Here is a 20,193-nt window from a genome sequence, read left to right as displayed (position 1 = left end):
GCTGGGAGCAGTGGCTTGCATCTATAATCTCAGCACTTTGGGAGGTCAAGGTAAGAGGATCGCTTGAGCCCAAGAGTTCAAGACCAGCCTGGGCAACAAAGGGAGACCCCATCTCTACAAAAAAAATTAAAAATTAGCCGACTGTAGTGCCATGAGCCTGTAGTCCCAGCTACCCAGGAGGCTGAGATGGGAGGATCGCTTGAGCCCAGGAAGTCAAGGCTGCAGTGAGCTGTGATTGTGCCACTGCACTCCAGTCTGGGTGGCAGAGTGAGACTCTATCTCAAAAAAACAATACACACACACACACACACACACACAAAACCCAAAACACAGATTATACATTTGGACTGTGTTGTTCTCTACTGACCAAATTCATACTTCATTTTGACTGAATTGCTCTCTAATTGCTTTGTGCATGTTTCATATCCCCTACTGTACCACGGGCTCCTAGTGGGTAGGGATCCTTTTATTCCTCAAGTCTCCTAATGTACGATGTACACTGCTCTGAACAGTGCCCAGATGTATGAATATTTACTGATGACTACCTCCTACACCCTATTCTATTCCTAAGGAGCCTTAAGAGCTAGAGTGGAGCTGACTCAACTTTAGCCAGAAATGCCTTCAGAGAACCTGCTCGATGCTTCATATAAATGCTTTCTAGGATTCTGCTTAGATTAAGAAAAAAAGGAGACTCCAATTTCTCTTTGGCATCTAAGTTTCACATTTTCAATGCATTATAGTCAATAGTCTTTTTGGATATTATCTCTAATGGGAAGTTCTTCTCTACAGTTCTTGCAAATGCTACTTCTAAATGATCCTACAAAGTCCAGGAAAAAAAACTAGATAACATATTAATACCAGGAGTTCATCAACTTCAAGAAATAAGTCAATAACCTCACCTTAGTCCAGTCCTTCCAAAAGAAGCAACCCCTGGTAGGACCTCAATTAAAGCTGGCAGAAGACACCAGCCCAAGATTCCCAACCTTCTGTGATGACTGTGTGCAACCATCACAGAGGTGATTAAAAAGCATCAGTCCCTAAAGGAGAGGAAAACAATGAATGGTCTCTCAATTCAGGAAGACAAGTGCAGTGCCCTGGCCAGGAACAGCACGGCTCTCTCCTAAAACTGCAGTGATGGCCAAGCCAGAAAGCTCGTGGTTGGGTGAGGCAGCTTCCATCAGAGAAAGCACAGGAGCAATTGGTTTGTTTTGCCTCAATCAACGTTAGTCTTCCCATTAAACCCAACAGACTCAAGTTCTCATTCTAACAAAGTATGCTTAGCCCAGGGCTGGCCCATTTACCACTCAGAACAGTCACAGACTCTGGAGGGTTAAATTCAAGAAAAAATACTAGAGAAATAGGAGCTTAGAAGAAAATATTTTATTTATTAGAGCGTTAAGACGTGAAACGTCTTTCCTCAAATACAGGCAATTTACTCTCTTGCCAATTTACTTCTCTTATGTCCTATACAATTAACACTAATCCACAAAATCCTTTGTAATGACCACCCAATCAACCGATAAATCAATCCTTCATTATGCTATTACTACTGAAAGAATTCTTTCCTACTAGAGCATGTGAAAGAGGACTCACATCACCAGTTTTCTTAATTTGTCTCTTGATCTAGACCACATTTAAACTACTGGTCTGGCCGGGCATGGTGGCTCACACCTGTAATCCCAGCATTTTGGGAGGCCAAGGTGGATGGATCACCTGAGGTCAGGAGTTAGAGACCAGCATGACTAATGTGGTGAAACCCCCGTCTCTACTAACAATACAAAATTAGCTGGGCGTGGTGGCACATGTCTGTAATCCCAGCTACTCAGGGGGCTGAGGCAGGAGAATCGCTTGAACCCGGGAGGCAGAGGTTGCAGTGAGCTGAGATCACGCCATTGCACTCCAGCCTGGGCAACAAGAGCAAAACTCCGTCTCAAAAAAAAAAAGGGCCAGGCGCTGTGGCTCATGCCTGTAGTCCCAGCACTTTGGGAGGCCGAGGCGGGAGGATCACTTGAGGTCAGGAGCTCAAGACCAGCCTAACCAACATAGTGAAACCCTGTCTCTACTAAAAATACAAAAATTAGCCAGCCATGGTGGTGGGTGCCTGTAATCCCAGCTACTTGGGAGGCTGAGGTAGGAGAATCTCTTGAACCCGGGAGGCGGAGGTTGCAGTGAGCCAAGATTACGTCACTGCACTCCAGCCTCGGTGACAGAGCAAGACTCTATCTTGGAAAAAATAAAAAATAAAAATAAAATAAAACTACTGGTCAGAAAAATATCATTCTTACAACATAGTCACTTGCCCCTCAAATAAACACAAACTTTATTTTTAAAATGTAAGGTGAATGCCAACATGAATTGAAGCCAGGACAGACATAACAGTTTATGGAGTAATATGAGTATGATGCTAGGCTTAATATGCAGCATTATTATTCAGAGAAGAATACACAGGAATGCTCACAGGACTCCAGCACATGAACCACCTACAACAATGAACTACCAGCATCAGGGCTTTATTCAACCAACCAAAACCAACAACCAGGAATCATCATCACCTTAGCAAACTATGGAAGACACTAATCAACTGGCATAGAGGAAAACAGATCAAGAAATCAAACACCTAGAAGAGTGCCTCACAACAATCAGAATATTTAAAATCACAGTTAACTCTACAAACAATTCTCTCACTTATTCACAACATTTGAAAAGTCAAAATATCACTGGGGCCTCTCTGGATTGTGGATAAGGAAGTCGATGGGCCATAAAAGACTGAAAAGACATCAACAAGAAGACATGCAAACAGGGTAAATAAAGCAAAGCCCAACAACAATATTTAGAATAAATCGAGAAACATTCTTTTTTATAAATACTAAAAGTAAAGAACTTCACTCTTTCAACACCCAAACTATAGCAGAGAGACAGGAGTAAATTATAAATGTGGATGAAGCAACATCCACAGGACATGAAGATGGGGGTGGGGAAAGGGGAGAAGGGATGAGCTTTTGCGTTGTTGCTGTTGGCAGGAGAGCTGAGCAGTCTTAAAGAACCTCCTCTGGGGAGCGGCAGTCTAGGATTCTAGGTTTGCCATGAAAAGGTATCACAAGTCCCAAGGCCCACCACCTACCCCTTCTCTTCTCCAAGGGCACCTACCTTACTGTAAGTCACTACTGATAAGTTGTTTGCGTGACTGCTGGGAGACAGATTTACAGAGTTCTGTGACAGTCTATTCTGGTCTTGCTCAGTTTGGTCAGGAGCAGGAGCCCATGTGTCAGGAGCAGGAGCCCAAGTGTTTTTGCTGATCGAGTCGAACTCGGAGCCCCCAGGGTCTTTTAAGTTGTTTTCATCTGATTGTCGGTTCTTTTGGGGAGAGGCAAAAGGGTTGAAGTTTCCTTCTACCTTACGATGCGGCTGTGTGTTGAACTCCGTTTCAAAAGATGACAGCTGCTGCGTTACTCCTAAAAGTCCACCCACCTCCACACTGAGAATCACCCAGATGACATCTGAAACAAAAAGGTAACTCATGTCAATGCTAGGCTTACCCTTATGGCCCAAGATAGCCACCACCAAAAACCCCAAACATTATCCAAACCATAGAATGAAACATTCTTCTATATGCTAGTTTTAAAAGCTTGCTAACAAAGCTGCCTGGTACATTTGCATTGCATGCACAGCTACATTTTTGGTAATGTCAAATCCAAATTCTAGTATAAATTCAGCAGAGGTCTGTGGTAAGATCCATGAAACTCTATTTATAAAAAGCTTACCAGTTGATGCCAATGCACCGTCATCTTTGGAAATCATTATTCCAGAGAACGATCAATAGATAGAAATCAAAAGTTACTCTTCCTAGAATTAACACCTCTTTGTGGTTTTTCACTTTATTTTACATGTATTTAACTCAGAAAATTCAGGACTGGCATAGTTCTGGAGTTTTAAAATGCTTACAAGAATTACAACTTTACCAACGCTCTTCCCTTTGGGAGCAATTTAGAATGACCATAGGTTGTCCAAACTAGGACAAATGAGAGTGAACGAGGGACCTATTAATAATCACGCCAGGACCAGCACTTATCTAGACAAAATGGAAGATACTATCACCCTGGCTATTTGACCAAAAACCACCAAGAATTTGGTGTATTTCTAAAATACCCAATTTAACACCTGCTTTGCTTTTCTGTCATACAGTCATGCATTGCTTAATGAAGAAGGTATGTTCTGAGAAATGTATCATCAGGTAATTTCATCACTGTGTGAACATCACAGAGTGTACAAACCTAGATGGTAGAGCCTACTACACACCTAGGCTAGATGGTATAGCCTATTGCTCCTAGGCTACAAATCTCTACAGCATGTTACTATACCATTACTGTATTGAATACTGTAGTCAACTGTAGTACAATAGTAAGTATGTGTGTATCTAAACCTATCTAAGGCCAGGCGCAATTTTTCATGCCTATAATCCCGGGCACTCTGGGAGGTCTAGGCAGGAGGATCACTTCAGACCAGAAGTTTGAGACTGGCCTGGGTGACACAGGGAGACCCTGTCTCTACCAAAAATTTAAAAATTAGCTGACTGTGGTGGTGCTCGCCTATAGTCCCAGCTACTTGGGGGACACAGGTGGGAGGATTGCTTGAGCCCAGGAGGTACAGGCTGCAGTGATCTGTGATTGCACCAACGCACTCCAGCCCAGGCAACACAGAAAGACTCTGTCTTAAAAAAAAAAAAAAAATTACGGACGGGGGTGGCAGCTCACGCCTGTAATCTCAACACTTTGGGAGGTGGAAGCAGGCAGATCACTTGAGGTCAGGAGTTCGAGACCAGCCTGGCCAACATAGTGAAACTCCGTCTCTACTAAAAATTTAAAAATTAGCTGGGCGTGGTGGCAGGTGCCTATAATCCCAGCTACTCAGGAGGCTGAGGCAGGAGAACTGCTTGAGCCGGGGAGGTGGAGCCGAGATTGCGCCGCTGCACTCTAGCCTAGGTGACAGAGCGAGACTCCATCTCAAAATAAATAAATAAATAAATAACAAAAAAAATCTAAACATAGAATAATAAAATATATGATATGAAAGATAAAAAATGATATACCTGTCTAGGGAATTTACTATGAATGGAGCTTTCAAGCCTGGAAGTTGATCTGGGTGAGTCAGCGAGTGAATGCGGACATTACTGAACACTAATGTAGACTTCATAAACACTGTGCAGGCCGGGCGCAGTGGCTCAAGCCTGTAATCCCAGCACTTTGGGAGGCCGAGACGGGTGGATCACGAGGTCAGGAGATCGAGACCATCCTGGCTAACATGGTGAAACCCCGTCTCTACTAAAAAATACAAAAAACTAGCTGGGCGATTTGGCGGGCGCCTGTAGTCCCAGCTACTCGGGAGGCTGAGGCAGGAGAATGGCCTAAACCTAGGAGGCGGAGCTTGCAGTGAGCTGAGATCCGGCCATTGCACTCCAGCCTGGGCGGCAGAGCGAGACTCCGTCTCAAAAAAAAAACAAACAAAAACAAACAAACAAACAAACAAACAAAAAAAAACACTGTGCAATTAGGCTACACCAAATTCATTAAAAAATAAACTACAATGTTATGGAAGTTACAGCATCACTAGGTAATGGGAATTTTTCAGTTCCATTATAATTTTATGGGACTACCACATTGACCAAAACATCATTATGCAGTCCATGACTATAGAGGGAAACCCTATCACCTATCCAAAATTAAACCATACATGTATTTTTAAATAAATGCACCATAGGACATTTGGTCATAGTTCAGTTCTTGATTTGCTCAAGTGCCAAAACTAAGGGTTCAAATAAAATAAGAAAGTAGCGGTTTCCTTTGATGTTCAGCACCTCACTCCAGAGAACAGAGACACGCACATTCCTGCTGGAAGGTTTTCAAAAAGCAAAATACAGAAAGGCCAAGAAGCTTTTAACTGTGTGAACCCTACTCAAAACAAATACAAAAAATTGTCTAGGCTCCTAAATAACTGTTGAAAGGTTGATAGAAAAAGGCAAATATATTCCACCAGTTAGCTACCTAGAAATAGAGATAATATAATCCTAGAATAAACACTGAAAACAAGTAGTGAAGGAAACTAAGGAAAACTCTCTTAGGCTGTGTTCATTCTAAATTTTTACTTTGGGCTGTATATCAAAAGAAGGCAGCCTGGCTGGGCATGGTGGCTCATGCCTGTAATGCCAACACTTTGGGAGGCCGAGGTGGGTGGATCAGTTGAGGTCAGGAGTTCGAGACCAGCCTGGCCAACATGGCAAAACCCTGTCTCTACTAAAAATACAAAAATTAGCTGGGTGTGGTGGTGCATGCCTGTAGTCCCGGCTACTTGGGAGGCTGACATGGGAGAATCGCTTGAACCTGGGAGGCGGAGGTTGTAGTGAGCCAAGATCGTGCCCCTGCACTCCAGCCTGGATGACAGAGTGAGAGCTTGTCTCAAAAAAAAAAAAGAAAAAAGGAATCTCAGAGTATCACACAACCATAAAAACTTAGAGGTTTGGGAGCTATATTAAGAACTGGCTGTATCCAAACATCTGAGTCAGGCCCTAGTAAGTGGAGATGCAGTGACATCTGCTGTTCACTCCTGGAATTAGCAACTTCTTTCTCCTCTGAGAAGAGGAAATTAAAGCCACCAGCATGACTCACAGGAATGTGCCATTCATTCCACATACACATATCATTAAAGAACATATAAATCCTCATGTAAACTAGCATCATAAAAGTTAAACCTCTTGACAACACTGCACATGCAGTGTGCCACTTCCCTTGAAAATCTGGGACAGTGCTAGGAACAGTGCGTCAGAGGACCTGTGTTCAAAGCTCAGTCTCATATCAATCCAATGAAGTGGGTCAATCCAATCGCAGCCAGTCTGAGGATGAATCATTCCATGCTCTCCTATCCTAGCTTTCCAACAAAAGATAGCATTCCTTCACTCTACTATTTGCTTTTCCCAAACAGATATGCCCTGTCTTACAATACAGGCTGAGTATTCCTAATTCGAAAATCCAAAACTTTGTGACCACCAATCTGACACTCAAAAGAAAAGCTCATTGAATCATTTCAGATTTTGGATTTTTGGATTAGGGATGATGAACTGATATAACACAAATATTCAAAAATCAAAAAAAAAAATCTAAAATCTGAAACAATTCTGGTCTCAAGCATTTCAGATAAGGGATACTCACTCAACCTGTAGTTTTACTCCTACTTCTCATCTACCACCCATCTGTTTTAAAAATAAATTCTTTTGTAAGTACACGATAGATTTGGCACATAGCTACTCAGCTACAGGTCATATGCTTCATTCTCTTAGCTCAGGAAACTAAATGCTTATGAGAAAGCTATTATCCATAAATAAGATTAATGACCTACCACCACCCCTTTTCCTTCTTTAGAACTAAAGCGTCATTAGGCTGGGTGCAGTGGCTAGGACCTGTAATTCCAGCACTCTGGGTGGTTGAGGCAGGAGGATCACTTGACCCCAGGAGTTTAAGACCATTCTGGACAACATAGTGAGACTTCTTTCCCTCTCCCCCTCTCCTCTCCTCTCCTTTCCCCTCCCTCCCTCCCTCCCTTCTCTCTCTCTCTCTCTTTTTCTCTTTCTCTTTCTTTCTCTCTCTCTGTCTCTCTCTCTCTCTTTTTGATGTCTTTTTTTTTTAATTAAATTTTTAGTAGAGATGAGGTCTCACTATGTTGCCCAGGTTGTTAAACTCCTGGGCTCAAGCGATCCTCCTGGTTCAGCCTCTCCAAGTAATGGGATTGTAGGTATAAGCCACTGCACTGGCTAAAAATGTCTTTAGTATGACTCACCAGAACTTATCATACTTAAGCCACCTCCCCCTCTCTTTGCATTGGCTATTGCTCAGCTCTGTACATAGATTCTACATAGCTGCTATAAAAGGAAAGTCATTTGAGAAGCCACTGATTTATAAATACCAACAATATCAGTTCTGACCCTCCTAAGTTACTGCTGCAATGGGTCATCATGAACAGCAAAATACACTTTCTACATGGTACAATCTCAGTCATCCTGTACCACTTCCAGACCTTACATTCCAGAATGTGTTCACCCCCTGCCTACTGTATTATTTTTAATCAAACAAATGACAAAGTAAAGAAAAGATAAGGATGGCCTAATAAGCTTGTTTCACAGACAATGACCATTCCCAATTCTTACCAGAATGCCTTGATTACTGAGGTAAGAACTGGCTGCTAGCCAGATATTTTACCATCTGTTATAATAAAACCACAAGTATAAGAGATCATCCAGTGAAACTGCTTCATTTTCTAGATTTTAAAAATGTGAAGTCTAGAGGTAAAAGTGATGGGCTCAAGGTCATAATTCAAGTTAAAGCAGACTGAGAACACCCAGCTTTTAGTACAGCTTTAAAAACACACACCTAACAGGAATGTGGGAACCCAAGTACCCAGGGAACTAAAGCTATGGTTAAGTCAGTCCCATTTCCCAAGCCACAGTATCTTTACCCACAGACATATGATCTTTGGCACCAAAAGGAAGAATGGACCACATAAATGTCCCAAAGAAGTAGCCAAGGAGGTAGAATCATGTGCCATGAGAACACAATGAGGACTTAGAAAGCAAACGGAGACCCTGATTTTAAAATGTCTGGCCTGAAGGAGATTTTCTTTTAAAGCACCTGAGGCCAGGCACAGCAGCTCACATCTGTAATCCCAGCACTTTGGGAAGCCAAGGTGAGCAGATCGCTTGTGCTCAGCAGTTTGAGACCAGCCTATGGCAACACCAGCCTAGGCAACATGGTCAAACACTGTTTCCACAAAAAATCCAAAAATTAGCCAGGCATGGTGGCACATGCCTGTAGACCCAGCTACTTGGGAGGCTGAGGTGGGAAGATATCCTAAGTTTGGGAGGTCGAGGTTGTACCACTGTACTTCAGCCTGGGCAACAGAGTAAGACCCTGTCTCAAAAAATGATAACAATCAAAATAAAAAGCACCAGAGACAGAACATTAGAGCTAGAAAGTACTATAAATGTTATCTCATTCAACTTGTCCTTTTTACAGATGACAAAACCTCATTATTATAGTATAAACTTCCTTTTTCAGAAATACATCATAAATAAAGAGAGAACATAGCTTTCCTATTTTTAAATCTTGGACTATAAGTGTAAAAGAGGCCAGGCACAATGGCTCATGCCTGTAATGCCAGCACTTTGGGAGGCCAAGGCAGGTGGATCACTCAAGGTCAGGAGTTCCAGACCAGCCTGGGCAACATGGTAAAACCCCATCCCTACTAAAAATAAAAAAATTTGCCACACGTGCTGGTGTGCACCTGTAGTCTCAGCTACCCAGCATGCTGAGGCATGAGAATCACTTGAACCTAGGAAGTGAAGGTTGCAGTGAGCTGAGATCATGTCACTGCACTCTGGCCTGGATGACAGAGTGAGACTCTGTCTCAAAAAAAAAAAAAAAAAAAAAAAAAGAACAACAACAACAAAACCAAAACCAATCAAATTTTAAAAATAAATGTAAGAGAATAAAAGGAAAATGTTTAACTTGGAGCCCACAACCGTAATCTTAATGACTGATACTGACATACAAAGACATTATAGACTATGGTCAGATAAAAAATGTCTGCATACATATAAAAGCTAGCATCACGGTCAAATCACATCATAATCAGCATATACACACATCCATAATTTCTCCAGTAAAATAAAATTGTAAAAATCAGTGCAACATTCCCAAATGGTAAATTTGTTTCTGATGGGATATAATTCTGAAACTGCTGTCCATGTGTACTGGGGCTGAACAAAGAAGTAAAAGGATGTTAGATAGTGGGAACAAGGTTTCTCACTTTTGAAGATACTATAGATAAGCAAGAAAGGCAGGCATTAAAAAATGAATGCTGTGGTACTGAATTAAAGTCAGAGATGTCAATATAAGTTCCTGGTTATGATAGATGAAGAAATACAGAATCAGTTGTAGATATGTCTATATACAAAAGTCGGTGTGCATACATGTATTATCTAGCTCTGTTTGCCAAGAAGGACTAGAAGTTACGACACCCCAGTAGCAATGAACACACCTACTGCCCAGATTTTGGTTTCTATATAGGATTCTCCAATAAAAAGCACAAGAGCTCCTTGGATAAATGGCTGATTCTACGGCTAGGGCATGGAAAATACAAGATGAATCTGGAACATCCTATAGTACCAGAAAGAAAGTGGTCAAAGAACAAAAGGATAAGGGCATGTCATAGCGACATAAAAACCAACCAGAAAGAACTCCCACTGGCCAAAGCTGGAACAATTTGAGCAACATAATAAATAACATAGTTTTAAGTCACAATCCAAAGTATAAAATAAATATACATGAATCCTGGCTGGGTGTGGTGGCTCATGACTATAATCCCAGCACTGTGGGAGGCCAAGGTGGGTGGATCGCCAGGTCAGGAGATCGAGACCATCCTGGCTAACACGGTGAAACCCCATCTCTACTAAATATACAAAAAATTAGCCGGGCGTGGTGGCGGGTGCCTGTAGTCCCAGCTACTTGGGAGGCTGAGGCAGGAGAATGGCAGGAACCCCAGGAGGCAGAGCTTGCAGTGCACAGAGGTCACGCCACTGCACTCCAGCCTGGGCGACAGAGCGAGACTCCATTCCAAAAAAAAAAAGATACATGTGTTATACACATAAGTGGGAGAGAAGAGACAAACTTCCTCACAGAGAAATTCCAAACAATATATGTAGATACTCCCTGTTTCCAAGAGGTAGAGCTTAATTCCATACATCTCATACATCTCCCATTCCCTCCTTGAGAGTGGGCTAGCCTTACAATTTGCTTCCAAAAAATTTAATAGGGAAAAGGAAAAACAGTAACTCTACAATAGAAAAACCTGGCAAACATACTACTTAACCAAGCCATTAAGGTTAGCATCACCAATGATATTAGATGAATATCAAGTATCCTTGATAGGGTACTTTACCTCTGTGGTATTCTTCCTGAAACCCATAACATCAGTCTAATCATGAGGAAAACATCAGACAAGCTCAGATTACATGTCATTCTACAGGATACTCGCCAGTATTCCTTAAGACAGTCAAGGGTCATGAAAAACACTGAAAGACTGAGAAATTGTCACAGACTAGAGGAGATGGGGACACATGACAACTAAGTGTAATATGGTAGCCTAGATTGGATTCTGGAATAGAAAGAGGTCATTAGTGAAAAAATTGGTGAAATCCAAATAAAGTCTGGAGTTTAATTAATAGTAATATACCAATGTTGATGCCTTTAACGAGTGTACTATGATAATATAAGGTGATAACAATAGGAAAAACTGGGTATATAAGAATGTATTTGCAACTTCTCTGTAAACCTAATGATTACAAAATATAAAGTCCACTAAAAAAATTGGTACAGTATTAGAAAATCATATTTCAGAAATTAACAGGTAAAACTGCAATAGAGGGCAGGTATGGTGGCTCACACCTGTAGTCCCAGGACTTTGGGAGGTTGAGGTGGGTGGATCATCTGAGGTCAGGAGTTCGAGACCAGTACGGCCAACATGGTGAAACCCTGTCTCTACTAAAAATACAAAAATTAGCCAGGCGTGGTGGCACACACCTGTAATCCCAGCTACTGGGGAGGCTGAGGCAGGAGAATCGCATGAACCTGGGAGGGGGAGGTTGCAGTGAGCCGAGATCATGCCACTGCACTCCAGCCTGGAACACAGAGACAGACTTCATCTCAAACATAAACAAAACCAAAAACTGCAAAAGAGATGAAGACCACTCTCTATGGAGAAAACTGACTAGCAAAAGAGTGCTTTGATATCTAGCAAGGGGCAGAACAAGGTTGTAGTAGGGCAAAACCAGGGAACCATGATGCACCCAAGTCCTTCAGAAGCCTCAAAAACACTGTTTTATCAGCTGAAGACAGAAGCCAGTCCTATCTGCAGGGAAACGCTCCCTTTCCCAGTAAAACATTACAGGTCAGTTAACAGTCTTCAAACTAGGGTTACATCAATGACCGTACAATTGAACCACCATCATCTTGATGTGGATGTTGGGCTGAGGCTGCTTGACTAATCCCAGAGCCTGCTTCTGACCAGCAGTTGTAAAGAGAAACCACTTAAACCAAACAATACACTGCTTCATCAACAGGCCTCCACTTAGTTCTGGGCTTCCCAAGGGGAAAGGTCAGGGGACTTGGGAAAGCACCACTTTCAAAAATCTAATGCACATGGACACCTCCCAGTAGTTAAAGGTATAGCTAAGACTAAACTCCTGGATGCTTCTGATCTTTAAAGCAACCACCACTCCTTGTGCCTGGGAGTTGTGAGACATGAATGCCCTGGTGTCAGAAGGCAAAGCCTGGTGAAGGTCAACATGAAGATTATGGTGGAGGCCACTTCCAGATTTGGAGGTTGTGGGTTCAAATCCTTTAGGAAGATCAACCGATCTTCAAAGCAGAACAGGAACCTCACATTTTCCCTGAGGATTAAGAAACAAAAGGGGTCTGGCTACAGTCCACTGCTGAGCTATAAGTTGCAGGCCCATATTTCATCTCTACAGAAAAGCTGGCTATGTACTGTCCAGCTTCAGTGAGAAAGGCTTGAAAGTGGACTGAAACATGTCCCAACAGTAGGCAGTGCAAAAGTCAGTATTATGCTCTTTTCAGGCTTGAACCATGGAGGGTGTCAAAGAGAAGAAGGTTCCTGCTGTGCCAGAAACCCTTAAGAAAAAGCGAAGGAATTTTGCAGAGCTGAAGATCAATTGCTTGAGAAAGAAGTTTGCCCAAAAGATGCTTTGAAAGGCAAGGAGGAAGCTTATCTATGAAGAACCAAAGCACTATCACAAGGAATACAGGCAGATGCACAGCACTGAAATTCAAATGGCGAGGATGGCAAGAAAAGCTAGCAACTTCTATGTATCTGCAGAACCCAAATTGGCGTTTATCATCAGGATCAGAGGTATCAATGGTGTGAACCCAAAGGTCTGAAACGTGTTGCAGCCTCTTTGCCTTCATCAAATCTTTAATGGAACCTTTGTGAAGTTCAACAGGCTTCAATTAACATGCTGAGGATTGCAGAACCATATACTGCATAGGAGTACCGAAATCTGAAGTCAGTAAATGAACTAACCTACAAGCATGATTATGGCAAAATCAGTAAGAAGTGAATTGCTCTGACAGACAACACCTCGATTGCTGGACCTCTTGGTAAATATGGCAACACCTGCATGGAGGACTTGATCATGAGATTTATACTGTTGGAAAATGCTTCAAAGAAGCAAATAACTTTCTGTGGCCCTTCAAATTATCTTCTGCATGAAGTGGAATGAAGAAAAAACTACCCATTTTGTAGAAGGTGGAGATAGTAGAAACAGGGTAGACCAGATCAACAGGCTTATCAGAAGAATGAACTAAGGCGTCTACCATGATTATTTTTCTAATAAACAGTACATGCTCTCAAATTGGAAAAAAAAAAAAGTATCATGAGCAGGTCTTGACATCTTTCTGTGTGTCTCTTAGAACTGCTAAGGTAGCAGTGTGTGCATACCATTGTGAAAAGAAGGAACTTCCAGTTGTCCTGGTGCTGATCTCTAGTCTCAACTTCTAGTCTGCACTGCCACATAACTTACTCAGCACATTAGCCACGCTGCCCCACACGTGTGGGCACTCAGATTCTTTCACCACATCTATCAACATGCCACCTACACCTCAGCACCTAAAGGGGAAAAGGGTAGAGACAGGCTCCAGTTCATCACCTTCTCAGTGACTTCTGATTTCTGAGGCTTAGACCCCACCAGCAGCAGAGTACTGCTGAAGGACAACCTCTGGAAACTTCGCATCCCTACCCATTCTCACTCTCTACCACCTCTTGCCTCAAATGTGCATTAGAAACTTGTTCCTTGGTATTTAGTATTATACCCAGGAATTTCCTTTTAAAATGCAAATGCCCCTCAAAAAACCTATTTAAGCTACCTTAAATCTAATCATCAGAGCAACAAATCCGATCAACCAATGGGTACAAGTTCACACAGGAGAGAAAAGAAGCCTAAGAAAGGCACTGAAAGGAGAACTGAAGGGGAAACAACAAAGAAACTATCCCTATTTCACAATTTTTCCACATTATGCCCTATTTCAAAAATATGAGATTTTCCTTTAAACACGGGGAGGGAAGTGTACAGCAATCATTTAATCACTTATTTATTTCCCTCAAATCTTAGGAAACAAGGATCCCTGCTTCCCAAATCCAAGAAATCAGTGCCATGGAATTAAGAGTAAAAACCAGGCTGGGGCTGAAAAATGAAAATCTGTTCAGAATGAAAAAGGAAAAAGCAACTCTCCCATAATTGGACTGGGAGGACAGACACAGATAAAGACAAGTACAAAGTTAAGAGGGAATATTATTTCTCCCAAGGTCATGCAGCAGCAGTAAAATGTCCTAATGACCCTCTGTGTGGCTACTGCCTTAGTAGCAATAATGCTTCCAGACCTGGTTTGCTACAGCCATCTACTACTGAGGATACCCAGTTGCTAAACTGCCCTTGCTTCATGTCAACACCTAAACCCTAATTATTCCTGTTTTACCTAATCCTGTCTCAGAAACAGCAACCAATCCAGAACTGACCCTGTCCCACCAAGCATCCCTTAAAGCTTCCTCAGAATCCTTTAGCTAGAACCCAAGCCCTACAAAAGATGCTTCCCTCCTCCTTCCTGTTCTACGGCATTCCACAGTTCCTCTGAAGTGCCTTCACTCACTGCATCATTTCATTAATCCGATTTTGTCAAGACTACAGGCTTGTTCCTGGTGATCTCTGAACCCACATGCCTTCCTCTCCTCCTCCTCCTCCTCCTCCTCCTCCTCATCCCAGCTCATAGATGCAGAGACCCCATCCCCCCTTTCCTTACAGTCTTCCCTCCTGCATGACTGCTCTCCCCTGAAATGGGCCCACCCAGCTCAGCCATCAGCTGATACCATAAGGAAGGAGAAGAAATGTATTCATTCAATAATAAGGGCATCAGAAAAGATAGAGAAGGAACGACCCTGACAATAAAGGAAAACCAGGAGTCTATGGTGTTCTAGAAGCCTAGTGACAAGTGTTTCAAGAGGACAGAGTCACCAGCTGGGTCCAGTGCTGCTAGTAAGTCAAGTCAGTAGATCACTAAGGACAAACCATTGGATGTAGCAACACAAAGGTCACTGGAGAGCTTGAAAAGAGCAGTCAGTTTCAGTGGAGTAATGGGGATAGAGAGCTACACAGAATTTGTGAGAGTAAGAGATCAGGAGGTGGAGACAATTATTACTGGTACATTTGCAAAGAACTTTTGCTATGAGGGCAGAGAGATGAGGAAGAAGCTATTAGAGGAAAATTAAGAATACTGCATTATTCGTTAACAGCAAGAAATTTAAAACAACTCAAATGTCCATCAGTAGGTACACAGAATATAGACACAGAAGGACTTTCATTTCTTCTATATCACAGAAGAAATGAGGATTTCCATTAACTTTTTTTTGAGACAGAGAGTCTCACTGTGTCACTCAGGCTGGATGGAGCGCAGTGGCATAATCATGGCTCACTGCAGCCTTGACTTCCCAGGCTCAAGTGATCCTTCCACCTCAACCTCTTGAGTAGCTGGGACTACATATAGGCCACTTGCCACCCTGCTTGACTAATTTTTTACTTTTTGTAGAAATGGGATCTCCCTTTGTTGCCCAGGCTGGTCTTCAACTCCTGGGCTGAAGTGATTCTTCTGCCTCAGCATTACAAAGTGCTGGGAAGACAGGCATGAGTCACCACATCTGGCCTCTATTACTTTTTAAGAGTGCTCTCTAGGATATACATATTAAGTGGAAAAAAGTGGCCAGGCACAGTGGCTCATACCTGTAATACTTTGGGAGGCCGAGGTGGGTGGATCACCTGAGGTCAGGAGTTCAAGATCAGCTTGGCCAACACGGTAAAACCCCGTCTCTACTGAAAATACAAGAATTAGCCAAGTATGGTGGTGCGGGCCTGTAGTCCAAGCTACTTGGGAGGCTGAGGCAAGAGAATCGTTTGAACCTAGGAGGCAGAGGTTGCAGTGAGCCAAGATCGCACCACTGCACTCCAGCCTGGGTGACAAAGCAAGACTCTGTTTAAAAAAAAAAAAAAAAAAAAAATTAAGATGAAGATCAATATCTGTAGTTATAAGTTTCTATTAGAAAAGGGGCAAATTTATATACATTTGATAGTGCTTGCTAAAAGAAAAAAACAATGAATAAAAATGAGTACCCTATAGCAGGAGGATGGGACTAGCTGAAGGGGGCAGGGATGGACATATATTATATCCATCTAAATGTATTATGTAAATAAGTTTTGACTTAGGAATCATAAAATGTTTCACATATTCAAAAAATAAAATTAGGTCAAGGTGGGACACTGTAAAAATGGAGATAAGTAAATTCCCTAGGATGGTGACTGGCACAAGGCAGGTACTCAATAAGGAGCAAATTGTTAATGCGAAAGTACTTAGCACCATAAGTAGCATTAAAGAACTGTTTACTGTGTTGCCCTGTTGGAAGTTAGAGTCACTGTTAAGGATAATGTCTGAGGATCAGGTGTGTCTAATTTAACCTGGAGAACTACAACAATGACAGTAAACTGAAGGCAGACAAGACCTCCTAAGATATGTTAACATTTAATATTGCTAATTTAAATATAAATTATTGTAGAGCACAGTGGTTGATGCCTGTTGTCTCCAGCCTCTCAGGAGGCTAAGGAGGAAGGATCACTTGAGCCCACAAGTATAGCAACACAGCTACACCCTGTCTCTATAAAAAAAATTCAAAAATTAGCTGGGCATCATGGCACATGCCTGTAGTCCCAACTACTCAGGAGGCTGAGGTGGGAGGACTGCTTGAGCCCGTAAGTTTGAGGCTGCAGTAAGCTATGATTGTGCCACCGCACTCCAGCCTGGATGACAAAGTGAGACCCTGTCTCAAATATAATAATACATTTTAAAATAATGATAAATTATGTTGATAACATCTGCCTTTGATAAGACTGGACACTAACTTCTTAATGGACACCATCTTTGGTAGGGAAGACATACACAACAAAACAGTAACTGTTTTAAAATCCATAACACTACTTTACAGGAGTCTGCTCTGCAGACCAACCACCTCCATCAAGATCATGTGGTTTATGTGTTAAAAATACATATTCCTTAGCCACTATCTGCAATGAACTAAAACAAGTTTCATATATAGAATCTAAGAGTTTATAACGACACCTACAAAAAGGGGGAAATCAAATCAAACCTTTAATTCTTCTTCTTCATTAACTTCATTGAAAGCAACGAGAGCATCACGTTCTTACTCTAACAATTGAAAACTAAAGGTAAAGAATTAAGCATTTAACCAGTCTTTTTAGTAGAAATTAAATTTCAAGATAAGTCACTGTTGATGAAGAAAAGGATTCCTCCACTTCAAAAGAATTCCAGCTAATAAAAGTAGAAGGAGGCCGGGCGCGGTGGCTCAAGCCTGTAATCCTAGCACTTTGGGAGGCCGAGACGGGCGGATCACGAGGTCAGGAGATCGAGACCATCCTGGCTAACACGGTGAAACCCCATCTCTACTAAAAATTAGCCAGGTGTGGCGGCGAGCGCTTGTAGTCCCAGCTACTTGGGAGGCTGAGGCAGGAGAATGGCGTGAACCCGGGAGGCGGAGCTTGCAGTGAGCCGAGATCGCGCCACTGCACTCCAGCCTGGGTGACTGAGCGAGACTCTGTCTCAAAAAAAAAAAAAAGTAGAAGGAATCACTACTTTGTAACTTCTAATGAAATGATTTAGGCAATCATCACAAATTGATGAAACCACTATGCAAAATATTGATTGATGGGTAAGACCTCTGCAATGGAGGGATCAGCCTGTTACCACCTGAATCCTTTAATCTTAGCATCACTAAGAGCTAAAAATTTTTGAATGGTCAAAATAATTTTGAAAAAGAAGACTAACTTATTCCTGATGTCAAAACTTATCACAAAGTGGCCTGGCACAGTGGATCATGCCTGTAATCCCAGCACTTCGGGAGGCCGAGGCGGGCAGATCACTTGAGGTCAGGAGTTTGAGACCAGCCTGGCTAAACATGGTGAAACCCCCATCTCTACTAAAAATACAAAAAATTAGCCGGGCATTGTGGTGTATCCCTGTGGTCCCAGGTACTCAGGAGGCTGAGGCAGGAGAATCGCTTGAACCCAGGGGGGCAGAGGTTGCAGTGAGCCAAGATTGTGCCACTGCACTCCAGCCTGGTGACAGAGCAAGACTCCATCTCAAAAACAAACTAGTGTGGTATTGGCAGAAAGACAGACATATAGACCAATGGAATAGAAGAAAGTGCCCAGAAACAAATCTTGTGTATATGGTCAAATAATTTCAACAAGGGTGCCAAAACAACTCAACGGTGAAAGGACAGTCTTTTCAAAAAACGATGCTGAGAAAACTGCATATCCACATGCAAAAGAATGAAGTTGGACCCTTACCTTACGCCATATACAAAAATTAACTCAAAATGGATCAAAGACCTAAACATATGAGCTAAAATTATAAAACTCCTAGAAAAAAGCATAGGGGAAAAGCTTCATCACATTGGATTTGGCAATGGTTTCTTGGATATGACACCAAAAGCTAATAAATTGGACATCAGAATCAAAAACTGCATCAAATGACACAATCAACAGAGTGAAAAGGCTACCCATGGAATGAGAGAAAATATGTACAGATCATATATGTCATAAGGGGTTAGTATCTCAAATATATAAAGAACTCCTACAACTCAACAACAGAAAACACAACCAGATTTCAAAATGGGCAAAGGACTTGCATACACATTTCTATAAAAATACAAATGGCCAATCAGCACTTAAAAAGATACTTAACATTACTAATCTCTGGGGAAATGCAAATCAAACCACAATGAGATACCACCTCACACCTATTATGATGGCTACTATTAAAAAAAAAAAATGCTTAGTTGCCCTTGGTGAAAGCTTTTGCTTCCTAGAGACATCAGAAAATGCCAAATGTTGGTGAGGACGTGGAGAAATTAGAAACCTTGTGTGCTGTGGGGAATGTAAATGGTGTAGCTGCTATGGAAAACAATACGATTCCACAAAAAAATTGAACATAGAATTGACAAATGATCCAGCAACTCTACTTCTAGGTATATAACCTAACGATCTGAAAACTGAGTCTCAAAGAGGTATTTGTACACCCATGTTCATTCACAGTAGCATTATTCACAATAGCCAAAAGGTGGAAGTAACCCAAATGTCCAGTAAAAGATCAATGAACAGGCCGGGCGCGGTGGCTCAAGCCTGTAATCCCAGCACTTTGGGAGGCCGAGATGGGCAGATCACGAGGTCAGGAGATCGAGACCATCCTGGCTAACACGGTGAAACCCTGTCTCTACTAAAAAATACAAAAAGCTAGTTGGGCGAAATGGCAGGTGCCTGTAGTCCCAGCTACTCAGGAGACTGAGGCAGGAGAATGGTGTCAACTCGGAAGGCAGAGCGTGCAGTGAGCTGATATCCGACCACTGCACTTCAGTCTGGGCGACAGAGCAAAACTCCGTCTCAAAAAAAAAAAAAACAAAAAAAGATCAATGAACAAAATGTAGTATATACATGCACCAAAATACTATTCAGCCTTTAAAAGGAAGGAAATTCTGATACATGCTATAATATGGATGAACCTTGATAATGTTAAGTGAAATAAACTAGTCCCAAATGGACAGATACTATATAATTCCACTTATGTGAGGTATGTAAGGTAGTCAAAATCAAGAGACAGTAGAATGGCGGTTTCCAATGGCTGGGGTGAAGGGAAATGGAGAATTATTAATGGGAATTATTAACTACTTTCATTTGCAGATGAAAGTAGTTCTAGAGGTGAATAGTGGTGATGCTTGTGAATATACTTATTGCCAGTGAACTGTACACTTACAAATGGTTACAATAAATTGTACGTGTTATTTTACCACAATTAATCAAAACAAAAACAAAAACATCAGAGGCCTAGTGATTCTGTTATTTGTTGAAGGCCAATCAGTAATTTACTATGTGGCAGAATTAGAATTAGAAGTCAGATGTTCTTTACTCCTGGTCTAATGCTTACTGATGACACCTTGCAACACTCCCACCCCACCCCTGGTCAG

The 20,193-nt window shown here is 41.9% G+C and overlaps 1 protein-coding gene and 1 pseudogene across 2 annotated transcripts in view; one reads left to right on the top strand and one right to left on the bottom strand.

Annotated features, from left to right (window-relative positions):
- The window catches only part of ILRUN (inflammation and lipid regulator with UBA-like and NBR1-like domains), a 114,314-nt gene that overhangs the window by 17,877 nt on the left and 76,244 nt on the right, over nucleotides 1-20,193 (bottom strand). For both annotated transcript variants that reach the window (XM_023212565.2, XM_023212564.3), the window contains one exon: nucleotides 3,148-3,497. In XM_023212565.2, coding sequence (XP_023068333.1) covers nucleotides 3,148-3,497 — 350 coding nt within the window. The remainder of the gene's footprint in view (nucleotides 1-3,147; nucleotides 3,498-20,193) is intronic.
- LOC116418803 lies at nucleotides 12,870-13,424 on the top strand (annotated as a pseudogene).

The sequence above is a fragment of the Piliocolobus tephrosceles genome, chromosome 5 (assembly GCF_002776525.5).
Source record: "Piliocolobus tephrosceles isolate RC106 chromosome 5, ASM277652v3, whole genome shotgun sequence".
NCBI lineage: Eukaryota > Metazoa > Chordata > Mammalia > Primates > Cercopithecidae > Piliocolobus > Piliocolobus tephrosceles.
The sequence above is the reverse complement of the archived record's forward strand: the minus strand, read 5'-3'. Positions and strand labels throughout refer to the sequence as shown.